The following is a 22227-nucleotide window of genomic DNA, read 5'->3' on the forward strand; positions in this document are numbered from 1 at the left end:
GCCTGTTTTTAAAACACGGAGCAATGACTGGATAAGAAAACAGCAAAAGGATAAGGGACGCAGAGAAAGAAAAGAATAGAGGAATGAATCGAGGCGTACTCCAGCGGCCTGTTATCTCATTACAGCGGTACCTTTCTTGTCATGCCCGACTGACTGACCCCCTAAGGAAGACTCTCACCCCCCTTATAAGACCCTCTTTATTCAGCAAGCGCACTCGTATTTCAGCTTGGACACAAAGACGGGCAATTCTCTCTGGTTTTTGAGCCGTCCACACCAGATTTGTGCATCCTGACTTAGCCAAGGAACACATTCAAACGTACAACACAGGCACATAGAGCAGCCTTTTAGTCGGCAGTTATGAAATCATGCTTGCAGATAATGGAAGCTAATAGAGAGAGTGGATATCCATTTGTTCCACCATTTTCTCCCTATTCCAGCCCTCTCGTCTGGTCCCATGTGGGTATTAGGAGAGGAATTCAAGAGGGAACTGCTGTCAGCTAAAGTAGTGGAAATGGTGTGCCTCTCTCTTGCTTTTCTATCTCTTCTGCCAAAATGAAGGCTCATTAGAAGTGAAGGGAGGGCTGTGTCTAAAATGAAATGGATATAGTGCTATTCAGCACTCCTACTAACAGACAGAGCGAGATTGGGGAAGAAGACTGTGAAAGATGTGAAAGACTTAGACAGTTCTCCTAAAGTGGAGCAGAAAAGGTAAATGAACACCCCCTGAATTTAATCAGTAAAAGCAAATGTGGAGAAATCGTGCTAAACAGGCTAACTGCAAGATGCCAGTTTCATGTGAAAATGAAAACTCCTCTCTGGTGTTTTCTGTTCACACATCCATCCATCCATCATTCATCCATCCATCCATCCATCCATCCATCCATCCATCCATCCATCCATTCATCCATCCATCCATCCATCCATCCATCCATCCATCCATCCATCCATCCATCATTCATCCATCCATCATTCATCCATCCATCCATCCATCCATCCATCCATCCATCCATCATCCATCCTCTCCTGCTTATCCAATCCAGGGTCACAGGGGGGCTCAAGCATATCCCAACTACCATAGGGTGTGAGGGGTACAGACTGGACAAGTCGCTAATCCAACACAGAGAGACAGACAACAATTCACAGAGAACTCACATTCATGCTTATGGGCAATTTAGAATTACCAATGAATCTAAGGGGTACCTGGGGAGAACCCAAGCAAACACCTGGAGAACATGCAAACTCCTCCTAGTAAGCAAGTTGGACATTTAATCTGACAGTTTAAGTCTATGATTTTAAAACCTCTGTTATCCACTGGTGAGGTCATTTGGAGTTTACGTTTAGACAATATGGTTGTTCCCATTGTGCAGTAACACATTGTTTGCAGCGTTAGTTTGTCTCGTATTACGTTGCACATATTTATTAATCACTGGAGCCTCAACTGATGTTAAAATTTATTATCAGAGAGGAGTGTTGTCATCTTCACATTACTGCCAAAACAGCTTTCAGGTTAGGAAAGCTCACAAAGAAGATTGCTACGCGAGCTCTAGCGTCTTGCTGTTATATACCCACCGTGTTATTTGTTGACTTCAGCTTGTGCAATGTGTGCATAACCCATCCACCCAGGAACAGAGCCTTTGTCAGACCAACAAAACACCTGGGTACTACAATTCAGAAAGAAATGATAGGTGGAAAAAAAAGGTGACGGAGGGAGGCAGTGTTTGTGGAAGTCAGTTGTTGAGATGTGAAGGGCAGGCAGGTGTGTTTATGTGGGTCTGTTTCGCTGTTTGTGAATGTTACAGTATGATACCGTAAATAGGCTTCTGTAAATAGACCGTGAGACATTCGTCTCCGCGCTCAGAAGTAATTATATACACATGGGTTTTCAGGACAACCTGTTTTAGTCTTTACTGTGTGTGTGTGTGTGTGTGTGTGTGTGTGTGTGTGTGTGTGTGTGTGTGTGTGTGTGTGTGTGTGTTAGTTAATAGGGTCAACAAGAGAAAGACCCACAAAGAGACATGTTGGCTTTCACCTTTTCCTCACCGTACAGCTTATCTTGCTTCCCCTCTCGACCACAGGCTTCTGGTATCTTTTTTCTTGTTTTTTTAACCTTAGTCAAACTGTAAGCCATTGTATTTTCAAGGACCCACACATATATATAAACACTGTAATGGCAATGTTCAGGTGGGGTTTTTCTTACAGTAAATGAGCATAAGAGCCACTTTATGCAGAGTATTTATCTGCAGAGTATGTTAGGAAATGACTTGCAGAATGAATTGATTAAAGGATTGAGAGAGAGGGGAAACGGGAGAGACAGCAGAAGCAGCAGCACTTTGTCCTAACCCTTTTAGTGAGATTAACTGTAGTCTTAATGTCTCTCCCCTTATTTATACTGAGTCAGCCTCTCCGCCCTCCGTCTCTCCTCTGTCTCACAATGTGGCCTGAGTGCAAAAGGCAGAGGTGCCAGCAAGTTTTCATTTTGGAGAAACAGCTTCTTTATCTGGAGTATGACATGTTGTGTGACATGAGTGTGTTCTTATTCTACTTTGTGTATCCTACATTTATACACAAGTAATGAAGAAACCAGGTTTAGAAGAAACAGATATTATTAGACATAGATATGGACAGAAAATGTGGGGAAAGAGGGAAGCTACATGCTGTAAGAGCTTACCTGGCTGGGGTCTCAGCTACTTTGGGTGGGTGGGTAGGTAGGGGGTTGCACCTGCTTGTGGTATGGAACCTAACCACTTAGCCCCTTCAGGTTGGCCTAGAAAAGCATATTCAATATTTAAAGCTCTACCTTATAACTTAAAGTGCATTTCTGGGCTGCAGACAGAAGTCTCGATGTCTCTGTGTCACAGTCGTTAACCTCAGCCATTGCTCCCCCTAGTGCCATTGGTATAGTTCATATGTAGGATGTAGCTTAACTTAACATAATCCAACCATTTTGTTTCTGCTAGCTCCAAACAGTGTGGATCCATGTGTGTTTTGGCTTTAATAAAGAAAAAAGGACGGACGGCGAATCCTGGGAAGAGTTTTCCTTTAACCTGTTATTTTATTATTTTTTTCAGTGGAACACTGAAAATGATGGGCCACAAGTCCCCTTTAAGAACAAAATGAAGCCTTGGTTTTCACTTAAAGCCTTGATTACCAAGGCAGCACTGTTCACGAAAACGGAGGAATAAATTGTAAAATACATTTGCAAAATGCTGAACAATGGAAACCTGATAAACCATGAGTAGTTTTAAACAAAGCTTACTTCTAAGAGTATGGTATTAAACTGTAGTTCTGCACACAATGTTGTGGCACCTCCCCTTTTGTTGAGGCTTTTCTCTGAAATATGTAAATGTGTCACATTTAGATGTGAACTTATCATTTTAGACCACATTGCAACTCATGGCCATGTGACTGTACAAAAAAATATATAGTTGGCCAGTCATAGTTTGTACAAACAGTTATGTTTTTGCTCTGGATAAAGCTCTGCTCTCTGTTATGGAACTGAGGCAAAGCAGGCATTAGGCACTGAGATTTAATAATAGATTCTAGTGGTTACATCAGAGGAAATGTGGGCTGGAGCTTGACTCTTGCTAGAGACTAAAACTCAGGACACAGGATAAAATCAGCCTGCTGTGAGTCACCCACTTAAATCACTATAAGAGCCGTACATCACTCTGCTTTTGCTGAAATCTGTAAAAGCACATACACAAACAGAACATTTATAATACTCCAGTTTGCCCCTCATGATTGTCAGTCGCTTGTCATTCATCCATCATCTTTCCAGGGCTGCCCCATCCTTTATGGGATCCTGTGAGCAATTTATAATCTTTACTGCCTCTCTCATCACTGAATGCACCTCATTAGGATAGCCTATTATGGACGCCAGCGACATTACTGACAACATATGCAAGCAGATTGCTTCTGCCAAACACTGCATATCATTTTGGCCCATTAAAGCAAGTCATTTACCTTAATAAATAGGTAGAGGCAGAGTGGAATTGGAAACACACAAGAGAGCTTCTCCTTCCCTCACTTTGTCTTTCTCCCTCTCCTGCACTTCATTTTTAACTCCTCCTTTTTCTCCTGCGTCTCCTGCTTTCCCTCTTCCTCGAGACCCTCTAGCTTTCTCAACTTCTCATTCAAACTTTGCACCACACTGCAGTCAAGCTCCTCTTCTCATTTTTTTCTGCATATCTCACCATTCCTGCCTCCTCTCTCATCCTATTTATACATTTTATTTTTGCCACGGGCTGTGTTTCAAGAAAGGACAGGAATAGCGGGAAAGACTGGGAGACGGTGTTGGGATGGGGGTGGTGGGTGGGGGACAGGGTATGTTAATTGGAACGCCTGAGGCAGGATGGATGGAAGAGGGAGAAGATGGAAAGGATGCCCAGATTCGGAGGCCCCTGAAACATTAAATATTAACACCTTTTCTCATCTTTGCCCTTTTAGTGACATCCACTGATTGGGTTCTCTCAGAGTCGATCGGGACACACATACACACCCACCCTCTCTTGCCTTACCCCTTTCACCAAATTGAGTTCCCACTGAAAATGAAAGGCAGCAAGGAGGAGACATACTGCTGTAATTGGCGACCCTCTCTGTTTTGTGCCCTTTGATTCAAAAAGTAATGAAATCTACTTGATATTTTTATCCAATTTTGCACGTATTGCTTTTTTCCCCGATATTAAACCCCTAATGCGAATTCTGCTAGGAGCAAGACACTGGCCATTGTTGTGCTAACTCACTCTTAATGGAGTCAGATATAATGGTACAAGATTGTGTCAGCTAAAAGACATTAGCCTTATAAAAGAATTAGTCTGTATGAGAGATGAGTTTGGTTTTACCCAGCTAACTCTAATGGGGAAGGACACTCAGAATCCTTTGGTTTATCAGTGAGGTGATGTATCAAACCTACTTTTGCAGAAGCCCTTACACAGCACTTAAACTCACAAGACTCATGCATAATAGCTCTATTTATAATTTCTTTGTAAGATTTACTGGCTTTGTTCTAATTTTTTTCTTATATTTTTTTTTACAATTGCCTCTGCAGAAAGAGGCGTAGGACCGCAGTGTCAGCTCGGCACATTCATATTCTGCTCATGCCCTGTCTTTTGTAATTTTTTTTATATATATCTAACATGGCTTGTACCTTCTATCCTCATCCTGATTTTCTCCTTCTGACTCACAGGCTCATGTCGAAGAGGACAATCACACCACCTCACACACATACAAACATGCTCTTATTGACCACATAGCTCCAAACTCCTGTGTTTGAAAGGGGCTGACTTCTCACCCCGTTGCCGGAGCAGCAAGACCGACAAAAGGGAATCTTCCAGCACACAAAAGAGAGAGTGAGGGGCCGACCTTGTAGCCCTCTTCACACTGTTTGTATTGAACCCCTAAACTGCCGCAAGATGACACGACGCACACACTAGTAAAGCTTTGATTTATCTGTCGTAACGGCACCCACTGTGATGCTACCTTTTTGCCCTCCACTCCAACCCTCTCCTACACACAGGCAGCTTGGAATGTAGAGTAATCAGACTTTGTGATGACTGGGGGCTCTGCATGTTGCAGCACTAAGTTGGATGCACCCATGATGCAAACAAGGCTAACTGCTATAAGCCTTGTATTTGGCTCAGCTGCATTACGTCAACATCAAGTCCCCGGGAAGATCAGACCTAAACTAATTTCCATGTTCCCTCCTTACTCTGTCCTCTGTCTCCCTTACTCATTTCAAATGAAGCTCGACCTCTGAATCCACATCAAGTGAAACGTGTTTTAAGTGCTAATCACTTCAGCGTCATTGAGAGCATGCCTTGGACTTCAGACGCCAAAGATAAAACAGATTTTAAGCAAGAAGGCTGATGCTGCAGCCCAAGAGAGGAAACAAATTAAGCTAATGCAAGAAAAAAGTTAATAACAGGTCACAGAAATCTTATTTGACATCTAAAATCTGTCTTCCCTTTACAGGCTCTCCTTTGCCTCCCCTCTCATAAAAAAGTTGTAGCAACCTGAATGTGTGTGTGTGTGTGTGTGTGTGTGTGTGTGTGTGTGTGTGTGTGTGTGTGTGCTTGGGGTGTGGGAGGGTGTGGGGGTTATGTTTTGCTGCAGGGTCCCAGGTGTGAATTGTACTTCTTCTTAGGTGGTACATCAGTACAAGCCCAGACAGGAAGACAGCAAGGCATCTTCCTATCCCGCATGTCCGGATGTTAATATATGGCATCTGAATATCCTGGATCCATCTATCTTCCTTTTAATCAAGACCCACTTGAAAACCCGTACAGATACAACAATCGATAAAAAACACGAGCACCCAGATGCACCAAGCAATGAAATATGAGCACTAAACATATTATTGTGTTTGACACCAATTAGATCAGATATCATCTTCGAGGTACAATAGACCTCTGCTATCGACCCAGAGTTATGACTAAGGAGGCTTTAAACTGGGTTGTGAACGGTGAGATGAGATTTACAAGACTGAAGGTAAATCTCTGGTTGCTGTAATTGGTACTTGAGTGCTGCTGTCTGTGTAACATTGGCTTGAAACAATCCTCAAAGAAGAGTTTTTTGCCTGGGAATTCTTGTGAAGTTCATTACAGTCAATCCCTGGCTTTTTGTGTTTTCTTTCTTTCTTCTTCCTTTTTTATTAGGAGCTGCTGAAGAATTTCTATCAATTCTTTGGTGCATATTCACTAACAGACCATCTATTTTAATTTCGAAGCACAGTTACAAATTGCAGTTGCAAATTAATCAGGCATAAAGGAATTTGTTTAGAACATCAAGTTCTTCTGGGACTCTCATGAATCTTCTGTTAAGACACTTGAAATGCTTTCATTCCCACTTGGGGAAACGTCTTTCTCGTGGTATGTATCAACACAGTGGCGAACACAAGTAGCACAAAAAGAGCTACTTGCTCTGCATGCACTGCAAAATATCTGTGTTAGTACATCAGAGTATGAGATGTTTTGCCAAACTGATTTACACATATTGTGGTGAGAGCAGGGAAAGTAACAAGACATGTTTACTTTTTAGCGTTATAGGATGTAAAGCACTTGGAGAGAGAAAAAAAACACCAGCAACATTTATGGCCATATCGCTCATATAATAACTGTCCTTTGACCCCAGTATTGACTCTGACTTCACATTTTTTCTTCACTCTATTGTATTCATTCTTTTCTTCTCCCTCATTAATAAAGTAAACCACAGTGGGAATCTAATCACCATCAGATTCATATCTGAAAGTCTTTCTCAAAGGTCAACACTTAACAGAAATCCCACATACATTGCAGCACTCAGTCAGATCTAGTATAGATACACTTATCAGTAGCAGTTACCAAGGAGACAGACTGAGAATCTGTGCTGTGTTTCTGTCTGTTTGACAAAAAATAGTTTCTATTTTTCATCACCCTGGTAGCTAAAAGTTTTACTTCCACAAACCTTGGGTTGCTTTTTTCTTTTTTTTTGATTGGCAGACTTCCCCTTTCTCTCCCTGCCCTGTCTATGGGGCATTTATGGTTGGTGTGTGGGACGTCTGTGTGGGATGTGTGTCTGCTGTGTGTGTTTTGCAGCAGCTGCTGCTCCCGTGCTGCACCTGTTCTTCTCTCATCAGTCAGGCGTTGACGACTCCAGGCCATACAAGGACCCACCCCGACTCTGGCAGCGTGACCCAGCCAGACCCCTAACAGACACGCACACCAACACTTACCACACACATATATATTGTGTACCCATGTCACAATACATTTAAACTCTTTGTATTCACTTTAGCTTTTTTATATCTGGCCCTCATGGGTAAGTTTCTGACATGGATTGAATTTGTCCGCCAAAATGAAACTCACCGAACAAAGTGAATTTCCAGAGCAGGGCCGACTGTTCCCTGGTAGCAGATGAATGTGAGAAGTGAGCGAACATGAAGGGCGCTGTAAACACACAATTTGAGTACGATCCAGTCTGCAACATTAACAGCCAATATCAGTATCACTGAGCTGAGGGAACCCTGCCACACACTCTGGCCTGTGTGCTGCTCACACAGTATTTCTGGTGATAGTGTCCAATTCTACTATGTGTTGGCAGCAATTTTTTTTTTACCTCTTTTAATACAATTAATTTCCATCACTGATACAAAGAAGTGCAGTCTTAAGTTGTAATTTTTTTGCTTTCATTCCTTATTTCGCTTTGTGATAGAAAATGAGACTCTTGACTGAAGGTTCAGTTGAACATTAATAGTCTCTAAATACACAAAGACCCAACAACACAAGCCACTGTGTAGCCTACAGCTTAGCTAATGAAAAATGCATGTCTCCTTGGTAGCTACAGTACTGTACATTCTATGTACATGAATATGAACAAGAAGAGAATCAGCTGCAGTTTGTACAAAAAATAGAAGAAAAGTGTAAAGAGATGGAGAAATATTGCTTTCTATTGTAAAAGCTGCTGTTCAGTGGAAAGTGAAGAATTATAGATGTGGGTTTTTTTAGTAACCTTGTGCTGTAGGTGACTCTGTTCTTATGACATTGATGGCAGTGTCTCCTGCTGCATGCTGTTTGCTTTGCCAACAGTCAAACACACTAATCCTGTTAGAGGCCAAGGATGTTTTGGACCACACACATTTTCACAAACACACACACCTTTTTCCCCCTGTTCCAACTTTATACTTGATTCCTGATGATCTTCCTGCACATTTTATCACAGTGTTGGCACCAGAGTTAATGTCTCTGACACATGTTAAGTGAAATGTAATACTGGCATCATCCATCAGTCCTTACCCAAGTAGAAAGGTAGGCAAGCAGGTGCTACTAGTAACAACAGGGGTATAGTGTCATCAAATAGTAAGGCTAGTTAGTAAATTCCAGTGATTCCCCTGTAGATTAGGCTAGTTTTGAGCATATACTGTCTCTTCTTCCACTTTCTTTTTCTCCACTCTCCCTTTCTTCTCCTGTCATTATTTTCTTTCTTCTATTCTTTTTGCTCTCATGCACAGAAAAGACACATAGGCAAGATTGTGCATTGGGTATTAAAGAATGCTCTTTGAGAATGAGGGATAAGCAGAGGAGTGTCGAATAGAGAAAGAGGCTCCTGGTTTGATGTCCAGAATGCGGCAGTAGGTGAAGCAAAAACAACAGAGAAAACGAGGACAGGAGAAAGAGGATCCAGCTGGTTCTTTTCATAATGAGGGGCACCCACTTGTGTGTGTTTGTGTGTGTGCCAGTGTGTTAATAACAAGTGTATAGACAAGAAGTAGGCAGAAAAACAAGTTGAAGAAAAGGGCAAAACGAGGCAGACACATAGCGTTTCACATTAACTTTTCAGTAGATGTGGGACTCTCTGGATATGCTGCACTCCACCATGATACTTTGACTGCAGACTTGATTTCTTTTTTTTTCTACACACAATGTGCTCAACTGTAGCTTTTGGGGCAGTTCAGTTGCTCATACATATCACATGCATTATAGATATACTGTAAGAGTAACTGTGTGTGTGTGTGCATGTGAGAGTGTGTGTACAGGTCACAGTCTGACGGTCTTGTTCCCATCTGTCTTTCTATCCGGTCATGCACCCCATCGCACACCACCTCACACACACACTTTCCTTCTCTTTGGCTAAATCCGATTATCTAGCCCGCATCAGTTAACGAGACCCCCATGCAGCTAGTACTCCCTCAGACAGCCCCCACCACTCTCTTTCTCTCTCTCACACTCACTCACACATACAGTGACAGCCAACTGCCTATGTTTCTAAAAACACAAACACTCTTGCGCGCACACAGATGCTGCTCTAGGCTCAGATTGGACAGAGGACTCTCTAATTATGCTTTAATTGCCTATCTCTGTCTGTCCAGCTGCCTCATGTGTAAAACACAGAGCAGGAGACCTCCCTCTGGACTCAAACATACTGTGAATGACACCAAAGGATGCATTTGAAAGAGAGCATGACCGAGAGTAAAGTGACAAATAGTTGGAGGCAAAAAAAGAGGTTGGCATAGGGAGAGGGGCAGGGTACCGATGAGCTCTTTTAAGCTATAATATTCCTTCTTCTCTTCCAGTAATCCTGGCTGGACTTTTTTGTTCTGGGCTTTATGCTAACGCTTTTACACAGGCTGTTTCGACAGATAGTAGCTGACTATTATAGTCGCATAAAATAAACAAATAGGGCTTTTAACAGTACTTGAAGTAAGACTTCAGTAGTGGTTATTTCATTGTGCCTAGCAAATTTATGATAGTGCTATAAAATTGTCCACAGTAATGTTACAATCACATTAAGGAAAACAGCAGTTTGAGACCATGACACAACCAAAATTATTGAAACTGTGGGCAATAAACTTGCAGTTTCTCTGCCTTTAAAATGGTTACATTAGAGACTGGGACTAAGTCTATAACTGCTAAGATGACAGTTAGTTGTCATTATAACCAGAATACAACCAAATGGCAAACAGTTGAGTTGAGTCTCTTGTTGTGAGAAGGCACGTCACACATGAGTTGTGCTCGCTGACACAAACGAACTCAGCTTGTTTGCAGAGTGTTGGCAAGTCTGCATTTATAAATTAGATGGCAGTTAGTTGCAGTTAGTCAGTCCAAGCTGGACAACAGGGACAGGCTGCCTTACACCAGGTCACACCAGATCACAATTTACTTAAACATTTTCGGGGATACTGCAGTCTGCGCCAAAGTGGTGGCCAGGCCAATGAGTGTTACCATCCTTTGAGCCATGAGACTAACGTGGATATTAGCCAACCAAATCGTCCAACCAGCTAAAGACCTGGGCTCTCTGTGGATCTGCCAGAAAGTCACTTGATTTAATGTGGTGTGTTTGAGTGTGTGTTTTTCCCATGCGCCACTCGACGGGACTCTTAAATCCTGAGTGCTGTCTGAAAGTGCTGCACTTCATTTACTCACGCATTCTCGTACATTTGCTAGTCTGCCTCGCTGTTTGTGTTGGGGCAGAAACAGTGGATTTCTCTGGGCCACATCCCTCTTACAAGCTCAGAACATGAGACTTGGTTTGTAAAACTAATGTTGGTTCATCTGAGAGCTGCTGAGTTGACCAACCAAAATATTTAGTGAGAGAGAGGGATGCTGTATGGGACTGTAGAGGAAAAAAAAGGATAAATATACATGAAAACAAGCATGGGGATAAAAATAGATCTAAGGCAAGTGAAAGAGGAAATGCAGAGGAAGTGAGTCATTTCATCAAAATGTCAGCACGTAACTGACCTTTGACCCATGTGGTGAATCACGGTATTTGACCCCAGTGGAATGTGTCCCACTAACAGACATGCAAAACAAAGAGCAAACACTCTGTGTCTGAGTACTTACTCCACCACTATCTTTATCTATATGTGCTCTCCGTCTTTCCTTGCATCCTTTCCCCTCTCTCCTCACAGTAGACTCCTAACAAGGTGACCATCGCTCAGCTGCTCTCATCTCTCTTCAGACATTTTGAGCAAACACTCTTTCATCTTCTCCATCTGCATTTCTCCACGCTGTTATTAAAACTAGGCTGTCAAACAGCTCTGATCCCCCAGCAGTCCATACTCTGCACTCTTGGTGCTTTCTCACAACAAATGAATTATTCAGCTGTAGATTTTTTGGTCCAGAAATGGATGCAATAATTAATTTATGATATCATAAAAAATATTGGGGTTGGTTGTTCATTAGCCATATATATTCCTCCAATTTTAATATTAATTTGACTCTAGATCTGTAGCATCAGTACTATGAGAAAAAAATGGGAATGTTTCTTAGGAAGTGTAGCTAAACAGATAAAGTCTAGACATTTAGATTTTTGGAATGTCATCCGTATAACTATTCTTGGCAAAATATTTTTATATGATATGAATCACCGAGTGTCACCCAAGTGACATTGTCATTTGTTTCAATGCATTAAAGCTTCACAATCACAGCAGTCTGCTGGCATGTGTATGACGACCGCTATATGATTTATAATAAAGTATTTGCTGCACTGACTTCATTAGCAGAAATTGAGCTCCTTTCCTTTCCTTTCTCGTTCTTTCCTTTCCTTCCCTTACCTTTCCTTTCCTTTCCTCTCCAGCTCTCCATTAATATCCGTGCTTTTTTCTAGCCTCTCCTCTGAGGAATGTGTTCTAGTTGTCACATTGTTTGTCCATAGCTGGATGTGAAGAGAGTTTAAAGAGCTGTACTATTCCTTATCCCCACAGGAACCAGTCAGGGTCCTTCTGTTCCCAGCTGCATATTCTCGCATAAAAATCTGGGACACTGTGTGTATCCTAATGTCTCTACTGAATGTAGAACACTGACAGTGCCAGTCACCAGGGATTTATAGCTTCCCCCTTGGTCCCTTAACAGCTTCCACTCCTGCTGATACACCTATATGGGAGGACTGATACTTGTAGCTTGCAAGTCCTGCATTCATTAGCTACTGTAGTCCAGATTTAATGATGTTGAGATATACACCTAAAGCTTACACATTGGAAGTGGTTAAGAGATATCAGTTAAATACTTCTTTTAATGTCAGTTTTACATAGCGTATACGCTTAAGATAATAATATTTTGCTGTAGCAGATTGTGTAATTCTTGGTGTCAGTTGTCATCTCTGAAGGGATTCAACTATGTGTAACTCTTTATAATATTGTCTGCAGAGGGGGATCAATGCATGAGGGAATTGTTCGTGGCTACATTATGTGTTTCCACTAGGCATGTGGTAATCATAGACTACAGCTTTTTGTTGCTGATGTTTATGTGAGTGCTGACGAGTGCAAAAAGCCCAAGGTGCTTCATGAAAAGGTCTGTTCTAGTGCTGTGTCCCTCACGGACATTACACGTCTGAGCCTGTTTCTTGTAACACAGAATTTGAACAATCAGAAGCCCTGAGGGTTTTAAACAAACACAGAAGCCTTCAATCTAATAACATATAGTGGTTTTATAGTTGCCTATCTTTGAGATGACTGCTGTGCAGTAGTGTAGCAGTCCAAGGGATAAATAATTACTGTAACTGATATGTATTTGAGGATTACCAGACATCACCAAGAGGGCAGCAGAAATTACAAGAAATATTTATATGCAAAAAAATGATTTTTTCTTCAATCATACAACAATATTATTGCCGTAATATCACATTGTGTCTCTCCATATATTTTGTAAAATTCTGCTACATGTTGCATTTTGCAGTGATCCTTGTTCTTTTTTCTTTTTTGTGTGTTCTTTTCAGTCGTAAGCAGTGGAAACGTGAATGTGGTTGTGAAGCCTAAAGTGGAGGTGTTAAAGGAAGAGAAAGCCTCACTGCCCTGCACAGTCACCCCATTAACAACTGGCACAATTGTTGAATGGTACATTGTAAGTAATTTCTAGATGTTCATTTTCTTCCACAGTTTTAACATTTCTAAATAGCAAAAAACAAAACAAAAAGAAAAAAAAGTGACATTAGAGCTATTTTGCACCCAAAGTTTAAAAGTAATGCTCTGTGAAAAAATACAATTTTCTTGTTCTTGTTTCATCTGACTTCTATCTTCTTATGTTCTTCCTTGGAACCATCCATTCAGGATTTGGGAACTAGAACACGTATAGCTTTCTGTCAGGGTAAGGAGAAAAAGGTTGACCCTGGCACCCCTCTGACAGATCGGATCAAGATTGGAGAAGACTTCACTTTGACCATTTCCTCTGTTAAACCCTCTGATGAGCTAAACTTCACCTGTCAAGTCACTGACCCTGCTGGGTCTCCAGATGGTACCACTTCTCTGAAGGTCTTTTGTAAGTTTGCCAGTGCCCTTTAGCCCTTTACTTGACCTCAAGGTTACTCCCTGAAGTTAAGTTTTCATTTAATTGTCATTGCCACTAATGTTTATGACTTTAATATATGAGATCTGCATTAATGCATACTTTGATTACGAGGTAGCTTAATTGTATCTCATGCATGTTGCTGATTTGAATTTGTAAATATTTACATTACGCCCATTCTATATATCTTTAGAAAAGTTTTATCATATAGTATAATTTACCAAAATTGTCCTTGAAGAATATCTTATTTCTTTCACTGCATGTAGTTCTTTGGAGCTTTCTCCAATACTTGAGATTACCATTTCCTTTTGATAAGATCTCCAGAGTTCAATTAACCACAACCTAATCACTCTTGACACTACTGATGAATAGTTCAATCACACGTGTCATTTCTAATATATCTCTCCTTTTTAAGAGTCCAGATTTATCACTAACATGCCGCCAGCTAATCATGGTGCAGACTACTCTGTCTTTGCCCCTCCAAAGCACCAAAATGAGTAGGATTCACTGGTATCTGGATTAAAGGGAGAAAAGGGGAGAATATGCATTGTGAGAGTGACAGAATAGCCTTTTGTTTAGTGATCAGTCCGCTTGAAGCTTTCAGGTTATCCATTAACATTTATGCACTCAGAGGCACCAAAGTTTAAAAAAATCTCATAAAATAAGCTATTAATTGTGAGAACACCAGTGTTCAACAATACCTCAATAGAGTGTTATTTGACAAAGGACTTTGAGGTGTACTTAAGGCCCACAGTACTAAGAAAACAGGCTGTCTTATAGAATAGCAATTATTCTTTGTTCCCATTTGACCATTTGACTCATTGGGGTTGAGTTATAGTGTGGCTGCCCTGGCTTAACTTAATGGGACTGAGTTATGAGGTCTCCAGTGGGTTAAGCTGCAATAGCCTGGGGTCTTTCTCTCAGGAAACTTACAAGCTAAACATTTTTTATTGGCAGAGTTGCTCCCACACAATGAATCAAGTCGTCAATGTGGATCTAAATTCATTTCTGTGCATCTGGCATGTGGGAATGACCAGAGTTTAAAAATACTGAGTAATGACTTAGACACAGAAAGAAATCTACTGTTTATTAATATAAGTGGATAACAGTTGCAAGCAGTGATAAGCTGACCTTGACGTAAGTGAATACTCACACCTGTGGTTGCGTGTGTGCACCAGTGTGTGTCCAACATCAACATTTGGTTGATGTTTGGTTGATGTTTGACGCTTACATCAGCAAGTGTTAGCCACAAACTGCTTAATTTGTAGTGTGAATGTACTAAAACAAGAACCATTAGCAGCAGCGTTATATTGCAAGAGTAGTGACGGAGCAGGAGTCAAATGTAAGCATAGAAGTAACAGAGATAGTCTTTTTTATTTTTAAGTAAAACTACAAAACAATGCCTTCTTACTTTATTTAACTGAAGTAACTCAGTTACTTGTATGTGACAGTGTGTGTTTGCCTGTAGGGATGCAACTAGTTTGTAGTTCACTCCTTCAGAGGGAACAGTTTTCTTGTATTTTGCAAGGGATCATGCGTCACAGGAGTCTGTTAAAGCAGCTCCCTTTTCAGGTACTACATCGTCACTGGAGGCTGACACACAGCTCTTGCTCTTAGACATGCCCAAACTTGCACCCGCATATATCTCCGCTTATATTATATAATGGAAAGTGTTATATCGATATTATCTCAGACAAAATAGTGTAGCATAACCTACTGTATATGTGTGTGTGTTTATGTGTGATTTGACCCCGCTTCAACCAACACAAAGAAAGCCAAAATGAAATCATGTGAAGAAGGCTGTTTGCTGTGTAATTTAATTACAGAAAGTCAGGAGAGATGGATTACAAATATGGAAGTTGAGCGTTTATGCGCACATACTGTTTGTAAAATGATTTTCATTAAGGGAATCATAGTGTTGTAATTGTAACTTGTGTTGTCCTTTTTTCTGTCTCAGCTGCACCCGAACACCCAAAACTGACAACATCTCAGGCCATCACTGCAGGAATTCCTTCTAGCTCAGAGGTCTGTATGCGTTGTTTGCACATTTATCGATTCTGACCAAAAATACATACTCTCTGATAGCTTTTCCATTGTCGTTTTTTCAGGTCGGCACCTGTGAAACGAAGAATGGGTTTCCTCTTCCAAGAATTGTCTGGTTCAGAGATGCCAAACCCCTTCCTGAGGTCAAAGACAAACAAGAGAGTATGTGTTCTTTATATATATATAGATATATATAGATATGTATATATCTTCACCGTTTGCGTTCATTTGTAACCCGATCTGCTGCATTCATTTAATTTTAGAACTGTTTTCCCTTTTTCCTTCCTTCCTGTCCGTCAGAAACATACATGGTTGCCAAACAAGTGAAGGAGACTTCGGGTCTCATCACTGTAACGAGCAGCCTGTACATGCAGCCCATGAAAGAGGACAAGGATTCAGAGTTTTACTGTACTGTAGAGTACAGCATGCCGGGGAACAAGATCGAAACGATGGATTCTAACCGCATCAAGATCAACCTAAACTGTGAGTGGTGGGCGCAGGCCGTTTGGGAGGGTATCCAGTCAGAGGTCTTTCCCTTCCCTCTTGTAGTTGGGAGGAATTGCATTTGGTTTATGAACTTTGGTGACATATTAATTTATTCCAGTTAGCAAGAACATTTTAAATCAGATATTTTAACCACATATAAATTTTTATTTGCTTCACACACAAATTAATTCATAATTCTTCTTGTGTAGGAAGGTCAATAGTACATTGTTTCTGCAATTTCTTATTTAATTATGTTAGATTCTGTATATATCTTTATTGTGCATCAATCGATCCACCACATGCCCTGTTAGAAAGTCAAAAGATATAGAAATATTCACTTCTGTCCTTATACCTACATCAAGGTGATGAGAATTATATGATAGAAACCCCATTTAGGAAAAAGACTCAGTTGGCTCAGGAGGAGGCACTGGGAAAGCATTTCTTCTGGAATGCATTACTCATTTATGATTGATGATGTATAGTGTAACAGTGAAATGTAACCACTGAAGGAATTTTCATCTGTTCCATGTCTGTTCTTCTCTGTCTAGATCCTTCTGACAAAATCTACTTTTCGCTGTTTAACACAAGTCAACCAGTCAAAGAGGGTGATACTGTAACCATGAAATGTGAGACTGATGGGAACCCCCAGCCTCCATTTGAGTTCACTAAAAATGTATGAGATCATTTCATGCACACATTTGATAAAGAAAAGGCAACATTTAGTTGCAAATTTGTTTCTCTACTGCAACCTCTGTCACCCTCTTGCTTGGTTTTTACTCGTAATTCCTGTTTTTTAATATTCAGGGAGAAGAGGCCCAAGGTAAAGATGGTCTTCTCATACTGAAATCTGTCAAGCGCTCTGATGCTGCACAGTACAAGTGCACAGCATTAGATTTCGAGATTGACTTTACCTTGGAAAAGACGATTGCCCTCACTGTCGACTGTGAGTAAGCCAAATACACATAAAGACACACACATTGCTGAATTAAAGAGGGTTAACACACAGAAAGAACAATGCATCTCCGGTTTGTGTGGTTCTTCCCATGTAGGAAGCCTTTCTTTTCATCAGTAAATCATAGAATTAAAAGGTTTCCATGGAATAGGCTCTAATGAAGTTCAGTCAGCCGGCTGATATCCAATTCAATTTTTCACACTTCATCTGTTACTTTAATGTTATCCCAAGCACACTGTTTAATCTGATCTTATCACACACATTAAGCAGTGATAACCTCGAAAGTGTATGGAATAGGCTTAACTTGGGCTCAAAATGGGCTTGACTTCAGAATAAGTGCATTAGCTTTGTACTGTTGTTTAATTTGAATTGGCACTTATTTAACACCTCAGAATGTGTAGAAGGTCTATAGTTTTCAGTCGACTCCCCCCCCCCATCTTATCTTTAATTGCTCTCTGTTTTCTCTCTGTCAGACATTGACCCAGTAAAAGTGACACCAGCTGTATCTAAAGTTGTCATGCTTGGAGACAAAGCAGCATGGCAGTGTAGGATCAAGGCTTCTCGTAATCATACAGTTCAGTGGAAAAAGGTGTGTTTCATCATTTTCTCAATTTTTCTTTCTTTTTTGTTGTAAATAAGTGTGCCACCCCCCCCCCTTTAAAAGAGTTGTGGTATTTGTGTGCATTCTTTCTGTTTTTCACATAAAATCAGAAACACCAACCAGCCTGGCACTATGATTGATTGTTTAGCTGACTTGAAGCTTGATACAGGTACAGAGTCAACATTAGGACAAAAGAAATCAATAAATAAATAAAATCCTCACATTTCCAATAAGTTCTTTCTAAGCATGCTCAGTTTTTAAAATGAAAACTTGTCAGTGTCATACAGTAACAACATTCACCAAGTCAACAAGAATTCATTCCTTATTTTGGCTCAATGCACCGACCACTGTATTAGACACACCAGTTAATGCAAGTGTCCAATTAGCCCATCGCACTCCTTTAAATTAGTGCATGTAGACAGGTAGACATGGTTAAGACTACCTTCTGAAGTTTAAACTGAGCATCTGAACAAGGAAGGAAGGTGGTTCAAGTGTTTCAGAAACTGGTGATATACTGATTTTTTCACAAAAATATCCAGTCAGCGGCAGTCCTTTGGCTGAAAATGCCTTGTTGATGTCAGAGGAGTGCCAAATGTTCACATGCTCCCTAATATATCCCACTGGTGCTATGACAGAGAGATAATCAGTGTTATCTGCGTCACATCTGAGTGGTCATAATCTTATGCCTGCAGTACACTGCTACTACATATGCAGTTTCACTCTGTTGTGGATATTTTCAGTTTTACGGTAGCAAAAAAACCTTGTCTTCCTTGACACAGAAATTCATAGTGATAGCTACAGCATGCACAGCGTCTTTTCTGTCTTTAATATGTTTAAAAACATTTTTTTATTTACAGATTATTTGTTCTCGATTGTCTATTTCAAGGATCTGGGTACATTTAATACTGTAAAACTGCACATAAATATACCTTTGGTGTGTTTAGTCTTCATTCCTGTTTCTCCACTTGTGATGTGCAGAGTGCTCCTCCAGTGTTAGGTCTGTTGTTGTAACCTATGTATCTATTGTTGTGTCTCTTGGGTGTGATGGAAACTCGCAGGCAGCTGGTTTTCTGGGCAGAGAATGTGTTTGTTCTTAGAAAGATGAATTCCTATGAGAAGAAGTTGAGAAGAATTGCAAGAGACAGGTTCATCATGGAGGACTGACTTTGATTTGTTATCACTGCGCTTTCAAACAGTGTGTGTGAAGATTCCTTTTCTGCTTTCCCATCACAGTGGTGTGCCATCAAATTAGATATTGACAGCGCTGTTCTACTCACAAAAAAAAAGAGCAGAAGCATAATATTATGAGTCCAGTTCTTCTTCAGTGTGCTTGTGTTTCTGCAGGGCTCTGAGGTGCTGTCTCAGAACGGGACTCTGTCAATACAAAATGTTTCCTATCAAAATGCTGGAGAATATGTTTGTGTTGGAGCTGTTCCGTCTGTGCCAGGACTGATGTCCCAGGCTAGCGTCAACCTCACAGTCAAAGGTAAAAGTGCATGCACGAAACAAGTACACCCACACTCACAGGAACACTATAAAACTTTATCTCAGAGTAAATAGAAGAATTTAAGCCATGCTGTAGAGGCTGTCGTGTTTCTCCACTGCTAAATCCGTTAAGGTAACTGTAAGCATTCTAGAGCCTACTATTTGGAAACAAAAGTGGAATTCCAACTTCATTGTAAGAAGAGTTTATATACTATAAAGGATGTTCAGCAAGGCCAGGCATTCTTTGAGCTCTTTGGCTTGACAAAACCAAAAACTCCAGGTAAAATGAGTAGTATCGAGATGGTCATATATCAACTTTCTCTGTTTCCTTCTCTCTGCACACTCAGAGAAACGGGGTGTTTCACATGTCACATGACTCTTTTTCCCTAAAAAAATGATCTGCATGTGTGCCACCTACTCAAGTCAGAGCCAATATCAGATGATGACGATAAAACGGTGATAAAAATCTATAAATAATGCAAAAAATATTACAATAAAATGTAATACTTCCGCACATAAGACAAGAAATTAATGCTAAATCTTGGAATTTATTGCACACTGCAGTAAAACAAACATTTTAATTCAAGTTAATTATTTTATGCCAAGTGTGCTCTTGGTGCTGATGTTTATTGCTAATGTAACAGCCAAATTAGATGTGCCGATTAGAGTCTCACAGCTCATAAAAGGAGACCAGTCTGTCAGAAGATCAAAGTGAAATAAAGTTTGTTAATTGAACAGTGTAAAAGAGACATAGCAGTAGGCAAAAAATACATGTATGGCTTTTCTGAGTACATCTACATTCTAGTGACAGTGTGACACAGATGTTTTCACTGCTGTAACTTTACAACTGGGCATCTTTCTTGATCTAAGGTACAGCTTAACAGCTTGCACATATTAAGCGCATTCCCCCAGCAGGGAATTGTATGTAAAGCATGCTGTAAATAAAAACATTTGTGAACACTCTGGTACTAACCACGTTATGTCTTCAGCAAAAGTTGCCACGATGATTCAGTGAGGTGAAAATAGAGCCTTTAGAATGACAGAAAACTCTGACTTTATGCTTGATATAGCTCACTAACTCATGAACTCTTGCTATGTACAACACACTGAACTGCTACCGCTATACCAATACACAAAGTATAATAACAGTGGTCAGTGCCAGAGTGTGCAGCGTATTGTTTTGGTTAGAGGAAGGAATTGGGAGCAGCTTGGAAGTAGAAGTTGAAAGGAGAACTGAGGTATAACTGTATGTGTTTAAGGTTATGCAGCATTGTTCACTTTGTTTACCCATGACATTCTCATTCCCTGTCCAGGAAAGCCAGTGATTGACCCTCCTGCTCCTGTGAAGGTGGGGAAGGAAGGAGACAAGGTGACCCTTATGTGCGTAGCATACGGTGTGCCTACCCCTAACTTCACCTGGCAGCCCTCAGGAGGAGAACAGGTAGACATCTGAGTCAAGCTGAGAGAAAAATGAGTCTTTACAGTTTACAGGAATCAGTAAAATGAATGTATTGGAACTCATTTGGAAATAATAGTAAGGCTTATTTCAAATGAAAAGCGCCCTGCTACTATTTGTGTTTCCATTAGAGTCAATATGAGAAGATTAAAGTGTTATGTTTCATAACGTATTAAGATCACTCTTGGTAGAGTACTGTGTAAAACTTCAAAAGCTCTACTAAAAAAAAAGCGAAAACAGCTTTTAAGAAACTTGTAGAGGGAGTACGCCTTCATTATTAAATATTACATAAACTGATAAAATAAGATAAAACGTTAATCATCTTTTTGAAAAATGTGATAATGTCAGAAACTAGTAGGGATGTTTGGAAGATTAAAAATGAGAGCACAACTAATAATTTTCACGAGCAGATTTTTTGTTTGTAAGTGAGAGGTAGAGAGAAATATCACATATGAGAAGTTTGTTTAAAATAATAGGAATGGGACTCATAAGACAAGTGGATAGTAATAATAAAAGAAGAATTATACTGCAAACTCATATAGGCAAAAGGCAAAGAAGGATTTTGACAAACGACACTAATTTACTTTGGCCTTTTTCCTTTATCTCTCTTCCTTCCTTTTTATCTTCCCCTCCAGTCGATAACAGTGAAAGGTAACAAGTGGGTGAGCACTTTGACCCTGAAAACCACTGCTGATATGATAAATGGCGGGGTGACCTGCGAGGTCGAAAATGAGCATGGAAAAGATATCACGGTCTTCCCACTTTCTCTCGAACAAGGTCAGTGTAACAAGCTCTCTTTCTCCACTGGGTTTTCCTCATTAACCTGAAAATGTGATTCAGTTAAAAAGTTGCGTTGGACATGCAGAACAGATGAAACCAGCGTTCGCTGTTTTTAGTCAAATTATATTTTAAAACTTACCAACAAAAAAAAAGTTGCATAGCATAATCACATATTCAGTAATTAAAAAATAAGTGTTTGGAGATTGGCATATTACCAAATTAAAATGGAATGCACTGCTCATTAGTTCTTCTTATAAATACTTACATGGATGCAGTGAGGAAAACTGGATATCATCTTCAATTCTGTAAAAGCTGTTCACTATTGAAATGAAAGTTATGGCAAAAAAAACAAATGTTTTTACAGTTAGCCAGTTGTGGATATGACATATATTTTGTGTACGTGACCAAATGGTTAGTCTTATTGTGTGTGTACACAAAGGGAACACACAGAATAACGCCCAGAAATTGCAACGATCCGTGCAGCCACAACACTAAAACTCATTTGTATGTCATCTTCATTGCTATAGAAGTGTCTAGGAGTAACATTTAAGATCTAACACAAGTAGTTATGAGTGAAGAAAAACTTGTAAAATACATTATAACACATAATGATCTAAACTGACAAATTTCTTTTTTTATAATTTCATGATTACAAGTCTCTAAGGTAACA

General features: G+C 40.2%; 1 protein-coding gene across 3 annotated transcripts in view; it reads left to right on the forward strand.

Moving 5' to 3' along the window:
- The window catches only part of bcam (basal cell adhesion molecule (Lutheran blood group)), a 47955-nt gene that overhangs the window by 18595 nt on the left and 7133 nt on the right, over positions 1–22227 (forward strand). For all 3 annotated transcript variants that reach the window (XM_086311228.1, XM_086311229.1, XM_086311230.1), the window contains exons 2-12: positions 13189–13313; positions 13520–13727; positions 15712–15779; positions 15863–15959; positions 16098–16280; positions 16832–16956; positions 17088–17226; positions 17709–17824; positions 19181–19322; positions 20635–20762; positions 21413–21554. In XM_086311228.1, the coding sequence (XP_086167354.1) occupies positions 13189–13313; positions 13520–13727; positions 15712–15779; positions 15863–15959; positions 16098–16280; positions 16832–16956; positions 17088–17226; positions 17709–17824; positions 19181–19322; positions 20635–20762; positions 21413–21554 (1473 nt within the window). The remainder of the gene's footprint in view (positions 1–13188; positions 13314–13519; positions 13728–15711; positions 15780–15862; positions 15960–16097; positions 16281–16831; positions 16957–17087; positions 17227–17708; positions 17825–19180; positions 19323–20634; positions 20763–21412; positions 21555–22227) is intronic.

The sequence above is a fragment of the Aulonocara sp. 'chitande type north' Nkhata Bay genome, linkage group LG11 (assembly GCF_057382095.1).
Source record: "Aulonocara sp. 'chitande type north' Nkhata Bay isolate Kocher_YH1m ecotype deep benthic linkage group LG11, A_spYH_male_GT1.1, whole genome shotgun sequence".
NCBI lineage: Eukaryota > Metazoa > Chordata > Actinopteri > Cichliformes > Cichlidae > Aulonocara > Aulonocara sp. 'chitande type north' Nkhata Bay.